The sequence below is a fragment of the Amia ocellicauda genome, chromosome 10 (genome assembly GCF_036373705.1).
Source record: "Amia ocellicauda isolate fAmiCal2 chromosome 10, fAmiCal2.hap1, whole genome shotgun sequence".
In the NCBI taxonomy this organism is placed as follows: domain Eukaryota; kingdom Metazoa; phylum Chordata; class Actinopteri; order Amiiformes; family Amiidae; genus Amia; species Amia ocellicauda.
Genome location: NC_089859.1, coordinates 34018962 through 34037929, shown reverse-complemented (window position 1 = coordinate 34037929; position 18968 = coordinate 34018962). Strand labels below are relative to the sequence as shown.

At 36.2% G+C, this 18968-nt stretch overlaps 1 protein-coding gene across 1 annotated transcript in view; it reads right to left on the bottom strand.

Moving 5' to 3' along the window:
* The window catches only part of csmd3b (CUB and Sushi multiple domains 3b), a 286431-nt gene that overhangs the window by 222586 nt on the left and 44877 nt on the right, over window positions 1–18968 (bottom strand). Inside the window, exon 6 of the mRNA XM_066714578.1 lies at window positions 17190–17311. Within this exon, the coding sequence (XP_066570675.1) occupies window positions 17190–17311 (122 nt within the window). The remainder of the gene's footprint in view (window positions 1–17189; window positions 17312–18968) is intronic.

The window sequence follows — 18968 nt, the reverse complement described above, 5'->3', positions numbered from 1 at the left end:
ATAATGAGGGTAGTTTAAAATGTGCAGTAAAGCTTGCAGTTTGAGATTTGTCACCTGCCGATATACTGGATACACTCAGCATTAGGGGGTCTTTATATATATTTTGGAAACTTATTCTTTTAATTGTTCAAAGTGTGGGCTAATCACAAAACACTGAGTTGTATGCAGATTTTAAACTACATTTTAAAATGTAAACTTTATTTCCCTTTGACACCCAATTAATCAATTTATTTGACTCCCTACTTCCACAGGATGGATGAGACAAAGGATATCCAATCCAACGTAATACACAATTTTTTGGTACTCCAAAACCTAGAATTCTGAAAGCCAAGCTATAACACCAATCAGAGGACCTGATGTAGATTGGACTGATAACAATATGAAATTGCAGGGCTTTGTAATGCTGGCATGTGTGGAGCTGCACTTTCAGGGGGAGGGGTTAACTCAATGCTCCACTTTGAATATTTAATTGAGATTTTGAATATTTATTGTTTATAGTAAAGCAATGCATCAGGGCTCAGTTTGACAATGATCATCACTAAACATTATGTTTGTTTTGTTTTCATATTTCATATTTTCATATTTTCAAGATCGATCAGTACTAATGGCTTGTAATATTATTTATTTTTAGGTCACTGTTCCTTTAAGACATATCACTAGCACTGATGCAATATGATGATGTAACTCCCAGGCCAAAGTGATTTGCAGGTTGGGAAGACGAGACAGATCCGTTGTAGCATGTGTATGTCATTCTGGTATTACATTTTGTAAGTCGCCCTGGACAAGGGCATCTGCTAAGAAATAAATAATAATAATCATAATAATCATAATAAAAATAATAAGGCCAATCAAGCAGTGTAGTCTACCTGACTGAGTAGTGGAAAAAAAACATTAATTTAGAGTCTGCTGAGTTTATGTCCAGTAAACTTGTAGCCTGGGTATCACTGGTTTGAAACCAGTTAATGGCATGAGCTAACTTTGGTTATTGTCTCCCAAGAAATGGAGCTCAACTGGCCAAGCACCGAGCTGTGGGGAGGGTTGCATGGTCAGGCCTGTAAGTGTGTAAATGCTGAGAATGACATGTGAGGACATGAAAGTTCTCACAGTACATGAGGAAATTAGCTTCATAATGTACACTTTCTGTGAATCTCTTCAGAGCCTATATATGACAATTTGTTGTGTTCACAGATATCTTTCTAATCTGTACTGACACATAAACAACAAAAGAGTGTGACGGTAAGATAAGAATATTTGTAGGCTCACAGTTTAAATCAGGGGTCGTCATTTAGAACTGTAACTGTAACACTAGACGCACCGACATTTCAAATTAGGCTACCTAGTACAAGCACCAAAACCAGTCAAACGGACCAATATATTAAAAACGTTAATACAAAAAAATTCCATCTCACGCATAAATCTCCCAAAAACTCTAAATCCCAACATAGTTTATACATAAACCTAACAGTGCATTGCACGACTGAAACAACCAAGCAATAATAATTATACAAATACTACTTATACATATACAGTATATAGTTAATAATATATTAAGTTATAAATAAACGTTATAAGTTATAAAGCAGCCCATTTTATTAATATGTAATCACATTATTAGGCCAACTGTGTTTGTATTCAAGACAGTTATTAACTAATGTCATATACTTGTTTTGTACATCTACAGGCGTAATCATATGGTTTAGATCATGCATATCATCACTGCTTTATTTAGATGTGCAGTGCTACAAGATACACCTGTACTTACCTCATTACTACAGTAGGAAGAACAATGAAGGTGAGGGTAAATACTTTGTATAGTTGTACGATTTGATCAGAGTTCCCATTTGTAATTTTTAACTGTTTTATTAATAATTGCTACACAAATCACATTGATAAATCTAAATATGACTAATTAATGCATTACTTTCATACAGGTACATTTTTCAATTAATAGCTGTGTTTGTGCAAACACCTTAGTCATGAGTGATAATCACAGATTAAATTATGCGTATGAAAATTCTAACATTATTGCATACAAACAAATCCAGTGGCTTATATACATACAGATTATACATGTAAGCCCTGGGTTGGAGGGTTAGAGTGAGTCAGGTTGAATAGTAATTGACTGTTCCAAATCAGTGGATATAGACAGGAAACAGACTAGGCCATTTTATATAGAAAAATACACACATACACACACACAATGCCTGAAGTAAACTTAATTATATGAACTAATATGATTACTGTTTAGTGTATGTGGTTTTTATTCAATTATTCAAATTTTATTTTATGGATTGGTTTGGCTTATATACCTAAACTGATTTATATAAATTACCCTCAAATTAAATGCCATAAATATATATTTCTTTCAGTGTGTGTCACATGCACTTACATCCCAAGTCAGTGATTATGAAAATGTGACTGTGCAGTGACCGCATATCTGTTATTTGTATTCCTCTCATTCATGAAATTGTGTTAAGTAAATTTTAGAGAATGACCTGAACAACCCTAGCAATACACACATTAGGTGATGCTGTTCCCATGCGTAAAGACAACAAAAACAGGCAAAGCTTGAAAACCCAGCTTCCATACCCTCTCCATGTTACAGTATTAAATGTTTTCAAATTAACTGTACGATATATTAAAATCAGTCAATTAAAAACACAGAAACTATACAGGAAAATAAATAAAATGTATCTTGAAAAATGCATGTAACTTGACAATGTTGAAAAATGTAACTGTTGCTATAGAAACAAGCTCCGTAACATTTCTAAATCTAACTTGGTTCTGCTATCTAGAATCTGGCCAGCCAGCTCATTCTTTCTGAACAGGCCCAGATACATTTTTCCAAGAACCTTCTTCAAGCAATGTTTTTAAATTGCCCAGAAAGCAAAGACACTATTATCAATTTCAAGTGAATTGGTTAGTTTCAGTTGTAAAACTTTTTCGAGAGACAAGTCATTTCTAATCCATTGTTTTGTAATCATATATTGTATTGTTTATTTCTCATGGGGAAGGCAAAAAAGCATTGATCTCTTTTCAATGCATAAAAAGCAAACATTACAATGCACTTCAGCACAGGAGAAAAATGCCATAATGTGGGAAAAAATAGTGGCTCAGTTACAGCAGAAATATATTGTACACTACTTAAATGCAGTGCTCAGATTATTTCTAACTGCCTTGTACTGAATCCCCAAGGGTCTTGGCAACTTCTATGTGTCCCTTAAATCTTCCATATCTGAAAAATAAATGTTGTTTGTACTTAAGAGTAATTCTCAGCACTGCATGACCTTTAAAAGCAGCTGATACATGAATGTATACTTGGCTTTTTTTATTTTTTATTTTTTCCTCCCCAGAGGGTAAGAGTCTTAATCTGAAACTCAAAGTTTAGAATATAGATTTGTTTACTTTCTTCACAGTAATCTCATGTCTTCAAAACCTCTGTCTGGGATTGGTTTCCAGTGTAGAAGAAAATGCCAGGAGGACATTAACGACATATGACATTATGGGAGAGTGGCATGGGTACCATAGATAGTAACCAACCAAAATTCTTCCTGCCACATGTATACCAATTCATGCAATTGCAGGATACCACACATGTATGTATGCATCAATGTATGTTTGATTCTTCACTATATCTGGCAGAAAAATACAAGGTTTTTCAAAATGCATTATAATGAATAAACATAACTATATTTACAACAAGTGTATAAGGATACAAATAGTGATACTGGAAACAATGGAAAAAAGTAAGAAAAAAAATATCCAAGAGCACAGTGACAATAAGCAAGAGTAGGCATGCAAGGAAATGCATGGACATCAATCTATTATGGCATATGAGTCAGAGTCATGTATAAAATCATTCAGATGCATAGAAGAGATGTGCAAGGCTACAAGTGCAATTCAGCAGATGAGTTTTGACGAGGCACCAGATGGTATAATGTATATATACACATATATATGTACAGTGCTGGCATCACAGGGTGCAAGGGTGGCGAATGCAACCAGGGTCAAACTGTTAGGGGCTCACAGTGAAGCAATATCTATGTTTGAGGTGGGGTATTTCACAGCTTTACCACTGGGTCTAATAACGATTGGCAACAGTCAGTCAGAATGTGTGTATATATATATATATAATCATTATCCTACATCGATCCATTGCTGGATGGTCCTCCCCAAGATGATTCCATTTCCTTTGATCTATAGCTTCCCTTTTCTATGGCACGTCTGCAAAGTTCATTATTTCATCTTCCCATCTTTTATGTGGTCATCTTGTAGGTCTACTGTCATCTCTAGGGATCCATTCAATAGCTTCCTTTGTCCATCTTTGATCTGTTCTTGCAATATGTCTGGCCCAATGCCATTTAACCATTTTCACTCTTTCAATGTTGACACATAGTATTGTTTGTTCTCAGATCCACTCCTTTATTTGTTCTCATCTTGTAATTCCAAGCATACATCTTTCCATGCACCTTTGTTTTGTCTACCATTTCTGTACACCAGGTTCAGGAACATGAGTGAGCACTAGTATTACGTATTGATCAAATACTTTTTTCTTCAGGGAAACCAGTGGATTTCCTTTCAATAGCATGTTTCTTCCAAATGCACCCCATCCCATTTTCACTTCTCTTTTCATTTCTTCCATATCTCAGTCCAAGCCAATTTGTTGTCCAAGGTAGACATAACTTTTGACCAATGATCTACTTAAATTTTCTTAGATTCAACTAAGCTGTTAAATATGACTTTACATATTTGAAATTAATGCTTAATCCAGTTTTCTTGCTTGCAAACTGAGAGATCTTGAATTTGAAGCTGTAGGTCTTCAGTTCTTTGTGTATGGAAATATGATGATGTCATCAGCAGTTGTTCAAATAAGTTCCGTTTAACTTGATTCCTAGGACTTTCCAGTCTAAATATTAATATTAATTTAAATAAATTGGCTATATGGCTATTTAAAGGGAAGCTCAGAAAAAATGTTACCTGGATCAGGGCCTTTGTTGATACCAATCAACCCTTAAGCATTGGATGTAAGGTAATTGTTGTTTTTTTAAATGTTGTGATTACGTACTTATAGATTGATATCAGTTGGCTGTATGGCTATTTAAAGGGAATGTCTCGTGAACAATTTTCATTTTGTTCATTCACTGACTTCAAAGATCCTCTCCCTTGGTGTGTCTAAAGTAACTAGATGGATGTGCAAGGTGAAATACAGCTTTGTTAAAGAGCAAAGCAAAAATTGACAAAAGAAGCTATGGAATGGATACCAAGAGATGAAAAAACAAGACCACATAAAAGATGGGAAGAAGAGATCAGAAGCTTTGCTGGCATGAGCTGGAAAAGAGACTCTATACATCGAAACAAGTGCAAATATTATTGGGAGACCTCATCCAGCAGTGGATCGATCAATAAAGGCTGCCGCTGATGATGATGATATATATATATATATATATATATATATATATATATATATATATATATATATATATATGCCCATGATACCATGGAAACAATAACAAACAAAACATTTTTCCATGAAGTTGCTATTTACAGACAAAAAAAAAAGGAAAGGGAAGGGCTGCTATGGATTCATAGTCACGATCGAGTTACAAAAAGCTTATTATGAAAGTGCTTGAAAGCTTGAGAAGGCACTTGACAACTCCAGTGGCTTCTGCCTGAGGATTTTCAATTCTGATTTCCTATCAGAATTTCTGGTTCTATTAAAAAGCATCTATTGTTAATGTTCCTTTCTGTATTATAATACCAATCATACAATGTTATGACTTGGCTTAGTAAAGAAAGCAAAATATATATGAAAAAGACAACTAAGTTGAGTAGTAGTATTGTAGTATATTGTGAGAATTCATGATCACCCAGGGCAGGATTAAGTGCAGGATTAAATAAAAAATGTTCATGCTGCGAGTCGCTCGAAGAAGCATTAGCGGCATGTCTGCGAATGAAAATCGTGCTGCTAAACTATCGCAGTATTAAATCTAACCCCATTTGCGACCTTCTCGCAGCTGCTTTCTGGCACAATGCAAGAGAATAAAACACAGCTTTCACACAGCCGCTACTACAACACTACACCACTGTACTCAGTCGCGCTTTCATGTTTAGTTAGATGCTACTCTCTTCTAATTTTTAATGTAAATCCCATGATGTACAGTTGTGTAGTTTGCTATTAGTGGCTGTTTAAAGTTGTAGTTAATCCTACCCAACAATACAGTTGGAGTGGTTACATTTTCGCTGCATTAAATCAATAAAATATCTGCGAGAAAACACCCTGAAAATGCTCTCGCAGGTCCCCTAGTTTTAGACAAAACTAGACTGTGTACAGTGCGCTAATAATACATTAGATGTTGCGCCCAACATCCACACAAACGAAATGTTGCTTATTATTCGTGCACAGAGAGAAAATATGTTGATATTGAATGTCACTTTATATTGTGTTTTGTTCAGCAATGTGTCAGTTTTCGTTTCGTTTTGGTTTCATGACTTGTTTAACTCGTTTATTCTGCTCTTGCTTTCTTCCTTTCATGTCTTAACTATTGATTCCTTCTTATCAGATCTTTCGTGGGAAAAGTGCTACTATCGAGTGTATATTACACCTCACTCGTACTCACTACAATTATGTATATTCAGCCTACACCCTATGTAACGGGGGTGTTTCCATGTTTGATACATTTCGATACAACACACTCACCACGGATTGAATGTGGATTTTGATTGATTCATTTTGTAGCCGGTGTTGGGACAGTACAGTATTTCTACAATTCACGTATCTCTCTCTACAGGCTGCTCGGCGCTTCTCACTGACAGTTATAGGGGCTGGAATACGGTGTTTCTACACATGCGTAATGGGGGGGAGTTTGGACGCTGTTCTCCGTTGCTTCGTCTTTGATCGTAATATTTTTAGGGGGGCTGACAGAAAGTGTAGGGGGGCTGAAGCCCCACTGAATAGGGTCTAGCGACGCCCGTGGGCTGTATGTATATTTGGGAATGAAGGCGACTTTTAAGACACGAACACTACATCGAATTTCACTATCAGCAGCTGTATAATTGCTATTATGTAGATGTACACAAGAAGGTAAAGCATCTGGAGATGTCTGGATGACATTTATAGAATATTGTTACAGGCATATATGGTTGTATAACTTGCAAGCCAGTACACATACAAGTGTGTGACGTTTAAGCACTGCACGTTGGGTGCAAAAACCAACACACACAAAAAAAAAAAAAAAATATATATATATATATATATATATATATATATATATATATATATATATATATTCTAGAAAAATATGGAATAATCTGAACAATCAATTATCTAGTAGCAGGTGGCCAACGTTATGCCTTTATCCTAGACACAGTAGCCTATATAACACGGAAATGATAATGATACACTACTGTACTGCTCTGCACCGTTACATTGACACACACACAAAGAAGGTTGCAATGTTAGTGGCAATTAGTGGCAATTGCCATTAATTGATTGATTTAATTGCCACAAGAACCCGTAAAACTATTCAATGTATATATAACATTTACGCAAACAGCATAACGAAACCTGTAATAATGTAGCATCAGTCAATCATTCATTACTAATCACAGATCACACACGCATGACGCAATTGGATTGAATGCGCACCATATCGCCATCTATAAAAGAGAAAGTGGACTATTATGACAATTAAAATTACAATGGCAGACATCGATGCCCGAAGGCGTGGAAGACGATGCCAGCCATACATTTTCAGATCCATCGGAACATTCTAGACCTTCCGATCACCTTTTAATAAGACATTATCGGGTTGATAGACACAGTATAGCATTATTGTGTCACCTGCTGAAGGATAAATTGAATAATAGATTTGCACGCAACCATCCTCTCACTGTGGAGACAATTATGTGCCGCGTTAGCCTATTATGCTACAGGCTCCTTTCAAACTACAGTAGGGGACGTTATGGGAACGTCAAGCCACTATCACAGCTGGCACTGTGGAAAATCAATGATGTAGATTGACATATATACAACTGACATATACACAATTACATTACAATGTCATATTACAACGTGTACTGTAAAGAGTATTTATGTATGGATCAGTGGCATAGCCAGGAAAGTGAGGGCGAGGCATAATGAGGAATTCACGGCGGGGGTCTGGGGGTCTTCCACCAGAAAATGTAGAAAACTAAATACCTGAAATGAGCAATCTGAGTCATTTCGGAGTCGAACTACTTATATCAATATCTCCATGAAATATATATTTGCTTCACAACCACATATCACAATGGGAATCCAGTGAACAATTACACATCAACCGACATTATGCAGGCAAACTAGATGCCGGATTGAATCAAATCTTTGACCCCCGCTAATACAAAACTACAGAACTGTAGTTTTTATTGAATGCACCGCGCTATACATATTATTATTATTATTATTATTATTATTATTATTATTATTATTATATTTGTTTATTTATTATTGGCAGTCTTACAAAACAGCAATACAAAGTGCACATGACAAGTAAACGCTGATGTAAAGCGTCCCTGAATAAGAGACTTGCATTGTTCTGGTTCACATATAACCGAAGATACCAGGACTGATCCACCGGCTAATAGAAAACGCCTGGATAAGGTTGTCTGCGAAGACATAAAAAAAATCAAAATACACAGCTGTCATCAATGGTGGCTTTTGTTTTTATTGTATTATTTTTTCTCCTACTCATATTCGTAGCCGCTACACAGTACAGGTTTGTAATTGTGTTTCAGCGGGTAGATTCATGCTTTTGATTTACAGCGGAAGATTTCTGTACCTTCATGCGCCATCGTGGGGCCCGATAAAATCAAATCTGTGACCCACTCGCTAATCTGTACATCACAGCGGTTACATTTATGATTAGAAGAAAGTGGCATCTTACTGAAAATGAAGCCGCAACTGAGTACAGTTGTGCAGTTTGCTATTAGCGGGCGGGTCACAGTTTTGATTTTTCTGCTTTATTGACGTGTCGCTCTTCTCGCAGCCGACGCTGTCACTCAAATTTCAGACACAGTGATTGGTTAGCGGTTTCTCTCGCGCTGCCCGCCCACCCCAGAAGCCCCGCCAGAAACACAGGCTCCTCCCCCTCGCAGGTCCGCACATTTCAGATTTAGTTCAGCGAGGAGCTGAGCTGCGAGATCCTCTCCTGCGACTCTTCCGCGACTTTTCGCGCTCGCACTTTGCAAACATTTTTGATTTAATCCTGCCCCCAGTCCAACACAAGTAATTGGTACACATTTAGCATACACTTTTTGCTCTGCTTTACCATGCACATTGTAACTTTGTGTTACTATGCAGACTGAGTAAGAAGACAAATCTAAAACATATAAAGTGAGAAATGTGAAATCTGTAAATGCCCTCATTAGCTTTTGGTTGACCGATCTAGAGAGCTCCACAATGATGCCTATACTGGCTAAAGATACTTTCATAAAATCTTTGTTTAGATCTACGGTATGTGTAGAGAGGGATATGTGTTTACGTGTAGTTTAGACTCAAAGAAGAGTAAGGTGTTTATTTAGTTTCTGTATATCTATTTTGTTTAGCACACACACACTATAAACAGCTCATCAATCCCTTCTTTGCACCGTAACTTGCATTGTTTCCTAAATACTGCCTTTAGAGCCCAGAAACCCCTCACAGTGTAACAATAGACATAAACTACATTGTAGGAAGGTGCCGTTTTATCGCTCAGTACAAAAGCTTTTGCAGAGATACCGATAGTAATGTTAATGATTAAAATGAAAAAATATATATTTGTATCACCTTTATTCTGACAAAGAATGTGTGCAAAAATGTGTTCTTATTCCTAAATCCTGCAGTATTTTCAGTAGAAGCAAAACTCTTTTAGCCTGAAATGCATTTACAAACACAACTATTAATTTATACATGAAAGACTGTCCTTTAATTCATATTAAATATCCCTTGAATTTGCCCTATACTGAATCTTAAAAGGTTAATACTGTGACAAAGCATTATGCTGTAGAAGTTAAAAATTAAAGGACAGCCTTTTCCAGTTTCTGCCTAATAAAGCAACACTTTGTTGGATGGGTTCAATCAAATCATTCCTATAAACAGCAGTATATTAACTCACACGTTAAATTGTTTCTTAGCTAACATTGTGTGTCTGATGCACAGGAAAATTGCTATAATTAAATCTATAAATATCATGACAGCTTGCACTTCTTAGCCCTCCAAGCAAAGAGTGTTCATATTTTTTTGGAAAGGACACTACAAAATTATAATTTTTAACACTGCTATAATTTTGTCACTGTAGATCTTAAAAGTTTAAGTGCAGGAAATGTCTTTAATTGCACAACTATATCGACATAATTGAAATGAATCCTGCTAGAATATTGAAGTTTACCATTCTGTTACAGTATTTCTCAACACTGTATCGTAAAAGATAGCCACTGCTGAAATGCCTGCAGACTGGAAAGAAATCACACTGCCCTTGCAAATGAACACTTGAGCATTTAAAATCAATTAGTGTGGGCTGAACTGGTGGAAAAAATGTCTCAAAATTCAATTAAGTCTAACTGCCTACAATTTGCTCCCACAAAGGTTGAAAAAGACAGGCAATAAAAAGGTACTCTGATTTTTCATGTGCAAAAGATAAATGAAGCAATAACATGCAATGTTGTAAGTGGTTTTATAAAGTCTCCACCTTACATCAAAAATGTGTTGTTTGCAGTTTTGGGATCTACTTAGATTTAAATGTCTGATAGTGCTTTGAAGGTTTGTGAACTTTGCTCTTTGGTTAAGGCAAGATTAATACAAGTCCTAACTCTATGGCTAGATTATGTTCTAGGTTGATTTTTCAGAGACTTGGCTACCTTTCCTTTGGTCCACTATGTCACTTCCTGATACTTCAAGTATGAATTCAATACCTGCAAATTATTTTCATTGCCCTAATTACAGAAGAATGGTGCGGGTTATTCATTTACCATGGCAATAGTCCTTTACTCCTTTTTATTAAAACATACAGCCTATCATTATTAATTGGTGACAGTTCTTAAAACTGTATTATATCTACATTGCTTAATTGATGTTGTATTGTGGAATCAAAGCATATCAATTATAAAGAGGTTAGCACATGAAAAATGTAATGTTTGGGTTAAAATAATACTCCACTTATGTAATTTTCATATCATTATTATCATTATGAAATTGTGTTCCAATGTAATCAAACTCTAGAGAAGATATTCACTTTAAACCTTAATTTTCAAACTGGAGCAATATCACTCTGATTCAACTTTAATTTTGTTTTGCAACACAAACACATAATCAAGTAGAAATGCAATTTGTAATAAATTAAAGAAGGAAATACATTTTTAATTACTATACGTGAAAAAGCACTTCAGTTTCATAGTCACTGGTAAAAGAAGGTACTGTACCATGAAAGAGCATGTCAGCCTCCACACAGCTATTTTTTTAACAAAGGAGTCACTTACTATTGGGACGTTTGGCGAAGTTCCAATTGACAAAGTGTAACCTATTTAATTGTATTATTTGCTTAATATTTTAGTAGAAAATGGAAATGTCAATGGCCCAAAGCAATATAGTTAGCCTTGGCTTGCATACTTGCATCATTTATTGATCAGAGCATTAATCTTGATTTAACTGTAGTTGTTGCAATTCATACTCTTAGTTTGCTGTACAAGAAATTTGGTGATTACTGTATGGTTTAGTTTCATGGAACTTAAAATGTAATTTGTTAAAGTTAGGTTTAAGTTTCTGTTGTTACTATCAGTTTTACTGTTCACCCAATAGGATCAGCCAACTGAAAAGAATAACTGCAGGAAAATTAAATAGGTAGAAGCCAGATTAATTACAGAATTTCAAAACACATCAAATGTTAGCCAAAAAACATGGCAGATAAAACCCAGCATATAACATTTCTATTTAAAGCACAAAGCCATTCAAGCTATTATCATTCACTTTACTTGAAATTCCAACTATATTTTAACTATATGTATTTATAACCATTCTTTTCAAGTTTGCTTGTCCCTTAATTACGAAGCCTGTTTATTCATTATACTATGTGTTTTCTCACGCAGTAAAAACTAGAATGCTTGGAGGCAAATACAAATTATGTGGTTCATTTTACAAAAGCTTCAAACTGGATTTGTACTTTCTCAAACCATTCAAATAGGATAATCAGCTATGGTGGAGGTGTCTTACTGAATCTTACTGACTGTGACCAGTGGCTTGTTGAAGCCAGGAGCTAACTGTTCAGGAAGAGGTCCTTCTTCCGTAATATCTTGGCAACATCTTCAGTTTACATTCATTCATTATAAATGGTCCTCTGGTTGAGGAAAGGTCTCCAAGACATGCAAGATCTACCAGACTTAGAATCTTAACCCCTTTGTTTTACATTATTCTGATGAGAAATAACAAGGTAAGTGTCTCTCCAGCTGCATTTATGAATGCACTGTTCTCACCCTCCTCTCTATTAATCATTTCAGATTAAAGTGTGTGCTGAATAAATAATTATTGTGAAAAAAGGCTCTGCTCACATTAACTGAAACTCAAATTCTCAAATTCTCTTCTGCTTGCTGAATTGTCAGACACTGTACAGGACAGTTGGAGGATGAGTCAATTGAAATAAACAAACAAATACAAAAATATGGAATTATAATCTTGACACAATCACCATGCCTTTCATAGCAACTGTTAAAATCATGAAACAGATAAGGCCAGTGTTGACTGTGCCTTTGTATTAATTTATTTCTAACCATATTTTCCAGCATATTCAGTACTGTGCAAAAGTTGTAGGCAGGTGTGAAAACATGTTGTAAAGTAAGAATGCTTTCAAAAATAGACATGTTAATAGATTATATTTATCAATTAACTAAATGCAAAGTTAGTGAACAGAAGACAAATGTACGTCAGAGATTTTGTAGGCATATAGTCAGGTGTATGATTAAACAATTATACCAAACAGGTGCTAATGATCATCAATTCAATATGTAGGTTGAAACACAATCATTAACTGAAACAGAAACAGCTGTGTAGGAGGAATAAAACTGGGTGAGGAACAGAAGTGCTGTGGTTAGTTCTCCAAGATGTTTGGGCCAACCTACCTGCCAAGTTCCTTCAAAAACTGTGTGCAAGTGTACCTAGAAGAATTGATGCTGTTTTGAAGGCAAAGGGTGGTCACACCAAATATTGACTTGATGTAGATTTTTCTTCTGTTCACTCACTTTGCTTTTAGTTAATTGATAAATATAAATATCGCACAGTACTGTAGTTCTGTTTAATTTTTTAAGTTATGGCCTCCTTGGCAAGAATTGGACCAGACAAAGCTCACAAAAAATCAACCCAACAGCTCAAACAGATTGTTAAGTTAAGAAACTGTTGTTACATTAATACATTTGAATGAATGTTCGTGCTGTAGCCTAAGGACACACAAGTAGCAGGGCCCAAATCAATTATCTGCTTCAGTGTACATGAACAAAGTTCTATGCTGGCAGAGACTGCGCTGTTCTCCTTCTTTTATTAAACACAATTCTGTATAAATGTGTGTGCATGTGTGTGTGTGTGTGTTTGTGTATGTAGGGGGGAACCAAGATAAGCAAAATCAATCCTATTGCTGTAAAATCATCCAGCATGTATTTATCACAAATGTTTCATTTTAGCAACAGAATCCCATGCTTCCTAACAGCTGGATGTATATGCTTTGGAAAATAGCTTGTACGTGTATAAAAGAGTGCTCGAAAGTAACAGATGTGTTGAATAATGTGTCTAACCCCATGAGATGTTTATCTCACACTGTGATTCTTCTTCCACTAAATATTCATGTTCCCCAAGAGGAACCTCTAGCATTAACTTTTTCTCTTTTTTTTTTAATAAAGCTGCCATGCAAAGAGTTTCAATAAAAGGAAAACCGCACAACACTATATATTTTTCCTGAAACACAAATAAGAATGATATGGTCCTTATCCACTCTCAAAATGCATTCCACAATAGCATCCAAATGTCCATTATGTTTTGCTAAATGAACACCCAACCTCAGTATTATCAGTGTTATATCACAGAAAGCTATTGCTTACAAAGAATTTACCATGGTCTGAGCAAATTATTTACATTGCGATTTAAGTCTGGACCTTGACAGAGGAGCAGAGCTTAATATCATCAGCTTGAAATCAAGCATCAAGTAGCTTAGATAAAGGCATCAGTCAAAAAAATAAATACAACTAAAATCCTACTAATAGTAATAGTATACACACAGATATACACATATATATATACATATATATATATATATATATATATATATATATATATACAGTGGGGGAAAAAAGTATTTGATCCCCTGCTGATTTTGTACGTTTGCCCACTGACAAATAAATGATCAGTCTATAATTTTAATGGTACATGTATTTTAACAGTGAGAGACAGAATAACAACAAAAAAAACCAGAAAAATGCATTTCAAAAAAGTTATAAATTGATTTGCATGTTAATGAGGGAAATAAGTATTTGACCCCTTCGACTTAATACTTGGTGGCAAAACCCTTGCTGGCAATCAAAGAGGTCAGACGTTTCTTGTAGTTGGCCACCAGGTTTGCACACATCTCAGGAGGGATTTTGTCCCACTCCTCTTTGCAGATCCTCTCCAAGTCATTAAGGTTTTGAGGCTGACGTTTGACAACTCGAACCTTCAGCTCCTTCCACAGATTTTCTATGGGATTAAGGTCTGGAGACTGGCTAGGCCACTCCAGGACCTTAATGTGCTTCTTCTTGAGCCACTCCTTTGTTGCCTTGGCTGTGTGTTTTGCGTCATTGTCATGCTGGAATACCCATCCACGACCCATTTTCAATGCCCTGGCTGAGGGAAGGAGGTTCTCACCCAAGATTTGATGGTACATGGCCCCGTCCATCGTCTCTTTGATGCGGTGCAGTTGTCCTGTCCCCTTAGCAGAAAAACACCCCCAAGGCATAATGTTTCCACCTCCATGTTTGATGGTGGGGATGGTGTTCTTGGGGTCATTCCTCCTCCTCCAAACACAGCGAGTTGAGATGATGCCAAAGAGCTTGATATGATTCACGGCATAGTGTGTTACCAATTGTTTTCTTGGTGACTATGATCCCAGCTGCCTTGAGATCATTAACAAGATCCTCCCGTGTAGTTCTGGGCTGATTCCTCACCGTTCTCATGATCACTGAAACTCCACGAGGTGAAATCTTGCATGGAGCCCAAGACCGAGGGAGACTGACAGTTATTTTGTGTTTCTTCCATTTGCGAATAATCGCACCAACTGTTATCACCTTCTCACCAAGCTGCTTGGCGATGGTCTTGTAGCCCATTCCAGCCTTGTGTAGGTCTACAATCTTGTCCCTGACAACCTTGGACAGCTCTTTGGTCTTGGCCATGGTGGAGAGTTTGGAATCTGATTGATTGATTGCTTCTGTGGACAGGTGTCTTTTATACAGGTAACGAGCTGAGATTAGGAGCACTCCCTTTAAGAGAGTGCTCCTAATCTCAGCTCGTTACCTGTATAAAAGACACCTGGGAGCCAGAAATCTTGCTGATTGATAGGGGATCAAATACTTATTTCCCTCATTAACATGCAAATCAATTTATAACTTTTTTGAAATGCGTTTTTCTGGATTTTTTTGCTGTTATTCTGTCTCTCACTGTTAAAATACACCTACCATTAAAATAGTAGACTGATCATTTCTTTGTCAGTGGGCAAACGTACAAAATCAGCAGGGGATCAAATACTTTTTTCCCTCACTGTATATACACTCACCTAAAGGATTATTAGGAACACCATACTAATACTGTGTTTGACCCCCTTTCGCCTTCAGAACTGCCTTAATTCTACGTGGCATTGATTCAACAAGGTGCTGAAAGCATTCTTTAGAAATGTTGGCCCATATTGATAGGATAGCATCTTGCAGTTGATGGAGATTTGTGGGATGCACATCCAGGGCACGAAGCTCCCATTCCACCACATCCCAAAGATGCTCTATTGGGTTGAGATTTGGTGACTGTGGGGGCCAGTTTAGTACAGTGAACTCATTGTCATGTTCAAGAAACCAATTTGAAATGATTCGACCTTTGTGACATGGTGCATTATCCTGCTGGAAGTAGCCATCAGAGGATGGGTACATGATGGTCATAAAGGGATGGACATGGTCAGAAACAATGCTCAGGTAGGCCGTGGCATTTAAACGATGCCCAATTGGCACTAAGGGGCCTAAAGTGTGCCAAGAAAACATCCCCCACACCATTACACCACCACCACCAGCCTGCACAGTGGTAACAAGGCATGATGGATCCATGTTCTCATTCTGTTTACGCCAAATTCTGACTCTACCATCTGAATGTCTCAACAGAAATCGACACTCATCAGACCAGGCAACATTTTTCCAGTCTTCAACTGTCCAATTTTGGTGAGCTTGTGCAAATTGTAGCCTCTTTTTCCTATTTGTAGTGGAGATGAGTGGTACCCGGTGGGGTCTTCTGCTGTTGTAGCCCATCCGCCTCAAGGTTGTACGTGTTGTGGCTTCACAAATGCTTTGCTGCATACCTCGGTTGTAACGAGTGCTTATTTCAGTCAAAGTTGCTCTTCTATCAGCTTGAATCAGTCTGCCCATTCTCCACTGACCTCTAGCATCAACAAGGCATTTTCGCCCACAGGACTGCCGCATACTGGATGTTTTTCCCTTTTCACACCATTCTTTGTAAACCCTAGAAATGGTTGTGCGTGAAAATCCCAGTAACTGAGCAGATTGTGAAATACTCAGACCGGCCCGTTTGGCACCAACAACCATGCCACACTCAAAATTGCTTAAATCACCTTTCTTTCCCATTCAGACATTCAGTTTGGAGTTCAGGAGATTGTCTTGACCAGGACCACACCCCTAAATGCATTGAAGCAACTGCCATGTGATTGGTTGGTTAGATGATTGCATTAATGAGAAATTGAACAGGTGTTCCTAATAATCTTTTAGGTGAGTGTATATATATATATATATATATATATATATATGTATTTTGAATAACAAGAATAGACAGAAAGTTCTCACTTACTAATGTGAAACCTGGTCACTAAATACAAAAATGTTACAGAAACTGCAGCTGTATGAATTAGAAATATGATGAACCTATATTAAATATTGTAGACGAGTATGTCACTTACTTTATTGGGATTGCTAGCTGTAATTATCCAGACACATTGAGAATTGCTTTCATACTGGATTGGAAAATTGGGAGATGTAAATGTCCCAGCAGGTCCTTGAAGATTTGATCCACAGGTTTTTACTAAAAGAAAAGAAAAACAACACTTATTACTCTTGAGTATTTAACATTTAAACCTTGATTTGTTCATACACACTTGTGTGCACACATTTACATAAATTACTAAAAACACAACACACAACTACAGAACAGGATAAAGTGCATTGCAAGAGAGAAAGTAAAACAAAATAATTGCAGAACTATAAATAAGGTACACATGAGAATCATTATGATTTACTCAGAACTTGTCCTCATACACAAGCAATTAACTGTTATAGTAATTATGTACTTACTCAACACTTGAACAAACAAACAGAACAAAGTTAAACAGCACACATGCAATGCTATCTCATGGGACACTGGAAAAGCTCTCTTTCTAAGCTTTGAAATGCAGCTTATTGCCTTAATAGATCATCCACAATTCATTAATGACTTATCTGTAGTTGAGAAGAAGATGTTCAAAATATATGCCATAGACATGTATGCATGCATTTTATTAATGCAGAATCCTGTCTTGAGCCTTCAAACTTGATATAGATTGGTTTTGTTCACCCCCCAATCCCATAATCTGGCAATATTCAAGCCACATAAGCAGAATACCTCAAATGACCTTAGACGATGCAAGTTGATCTTAATCAAAGATTTCAGATGTCAATGATTAAGAGTCAAAACTGATCCTCAAATGCATTACTAAATGTCAACCAGACAAGTAAATTAAGGATAGATCAATAGAGGTTGATTTTTCATCTTAATGGATAAATGAACAATATCAGTCATTTAAATCAGAGCTCGACAATTAAATACATTAGACATGCAAGATGTGTTTTACTGCTTGGATTTTTGAAGTGATAAACAGTTACATTAATATTGTAAAAAAAAAAAAGAAAAACTGGATGCTGTATCAGTAACCAAACAACACATACACAAATAAATAAATCATAAACATGTTAAAATCCAGAAAATCGCACATATTCATTCATAATAGATTTTTACCTACAACTATAATTTCAGTAGCCTATGTCTTACTGGAATCCAATATACAACAGTTTTGCCATTCTTACATAATTAGATAGTGGTTACATAACAATGAATGTTTATACCTGAGGTTATCATATGTATGTAAATTAGGTGTAGGCAGGATATTCAACTGTATAATAGTGACTTTTATCTTTCAGAAAAACATTGATTTTGTGAGTGACAGTCAAAGGAACAAAAGCATGAACATAAATAAACAACTGCTGATGCCAAATTACATCTTGCTGATTTACTTGATTGTAATGATCGCCATTCCAGCTTCTGACAATCAGCTGTATCAGTCCTAAAAATAAAGTTAATAACTAAAAAGTTAATAACTCAAAAAACTGGTCACTTTCAATTCTCTCTCTCTCTCTCTCTCTCTCTCTCTCTCTCTCTCTCTCTACATACATACACAATTTCTTCCTTATTAGGGGTGCCAACGCTTTCTTGACATCGGATCTACTGTTTGAATTGCCAGCCTGATGAGATTTAACCCCCCCCCCCCACCCCTGAGAGTGATTTCTGTCACTGTCACATTGTTTCAATATTGCATAATAATAATAATAATAATAATAATAATAATAATAATAATAATAATAATAATAATAATCATAATATCTACCCCCCTCTCCCGATACACAACACAAGGAAACACATACAGACA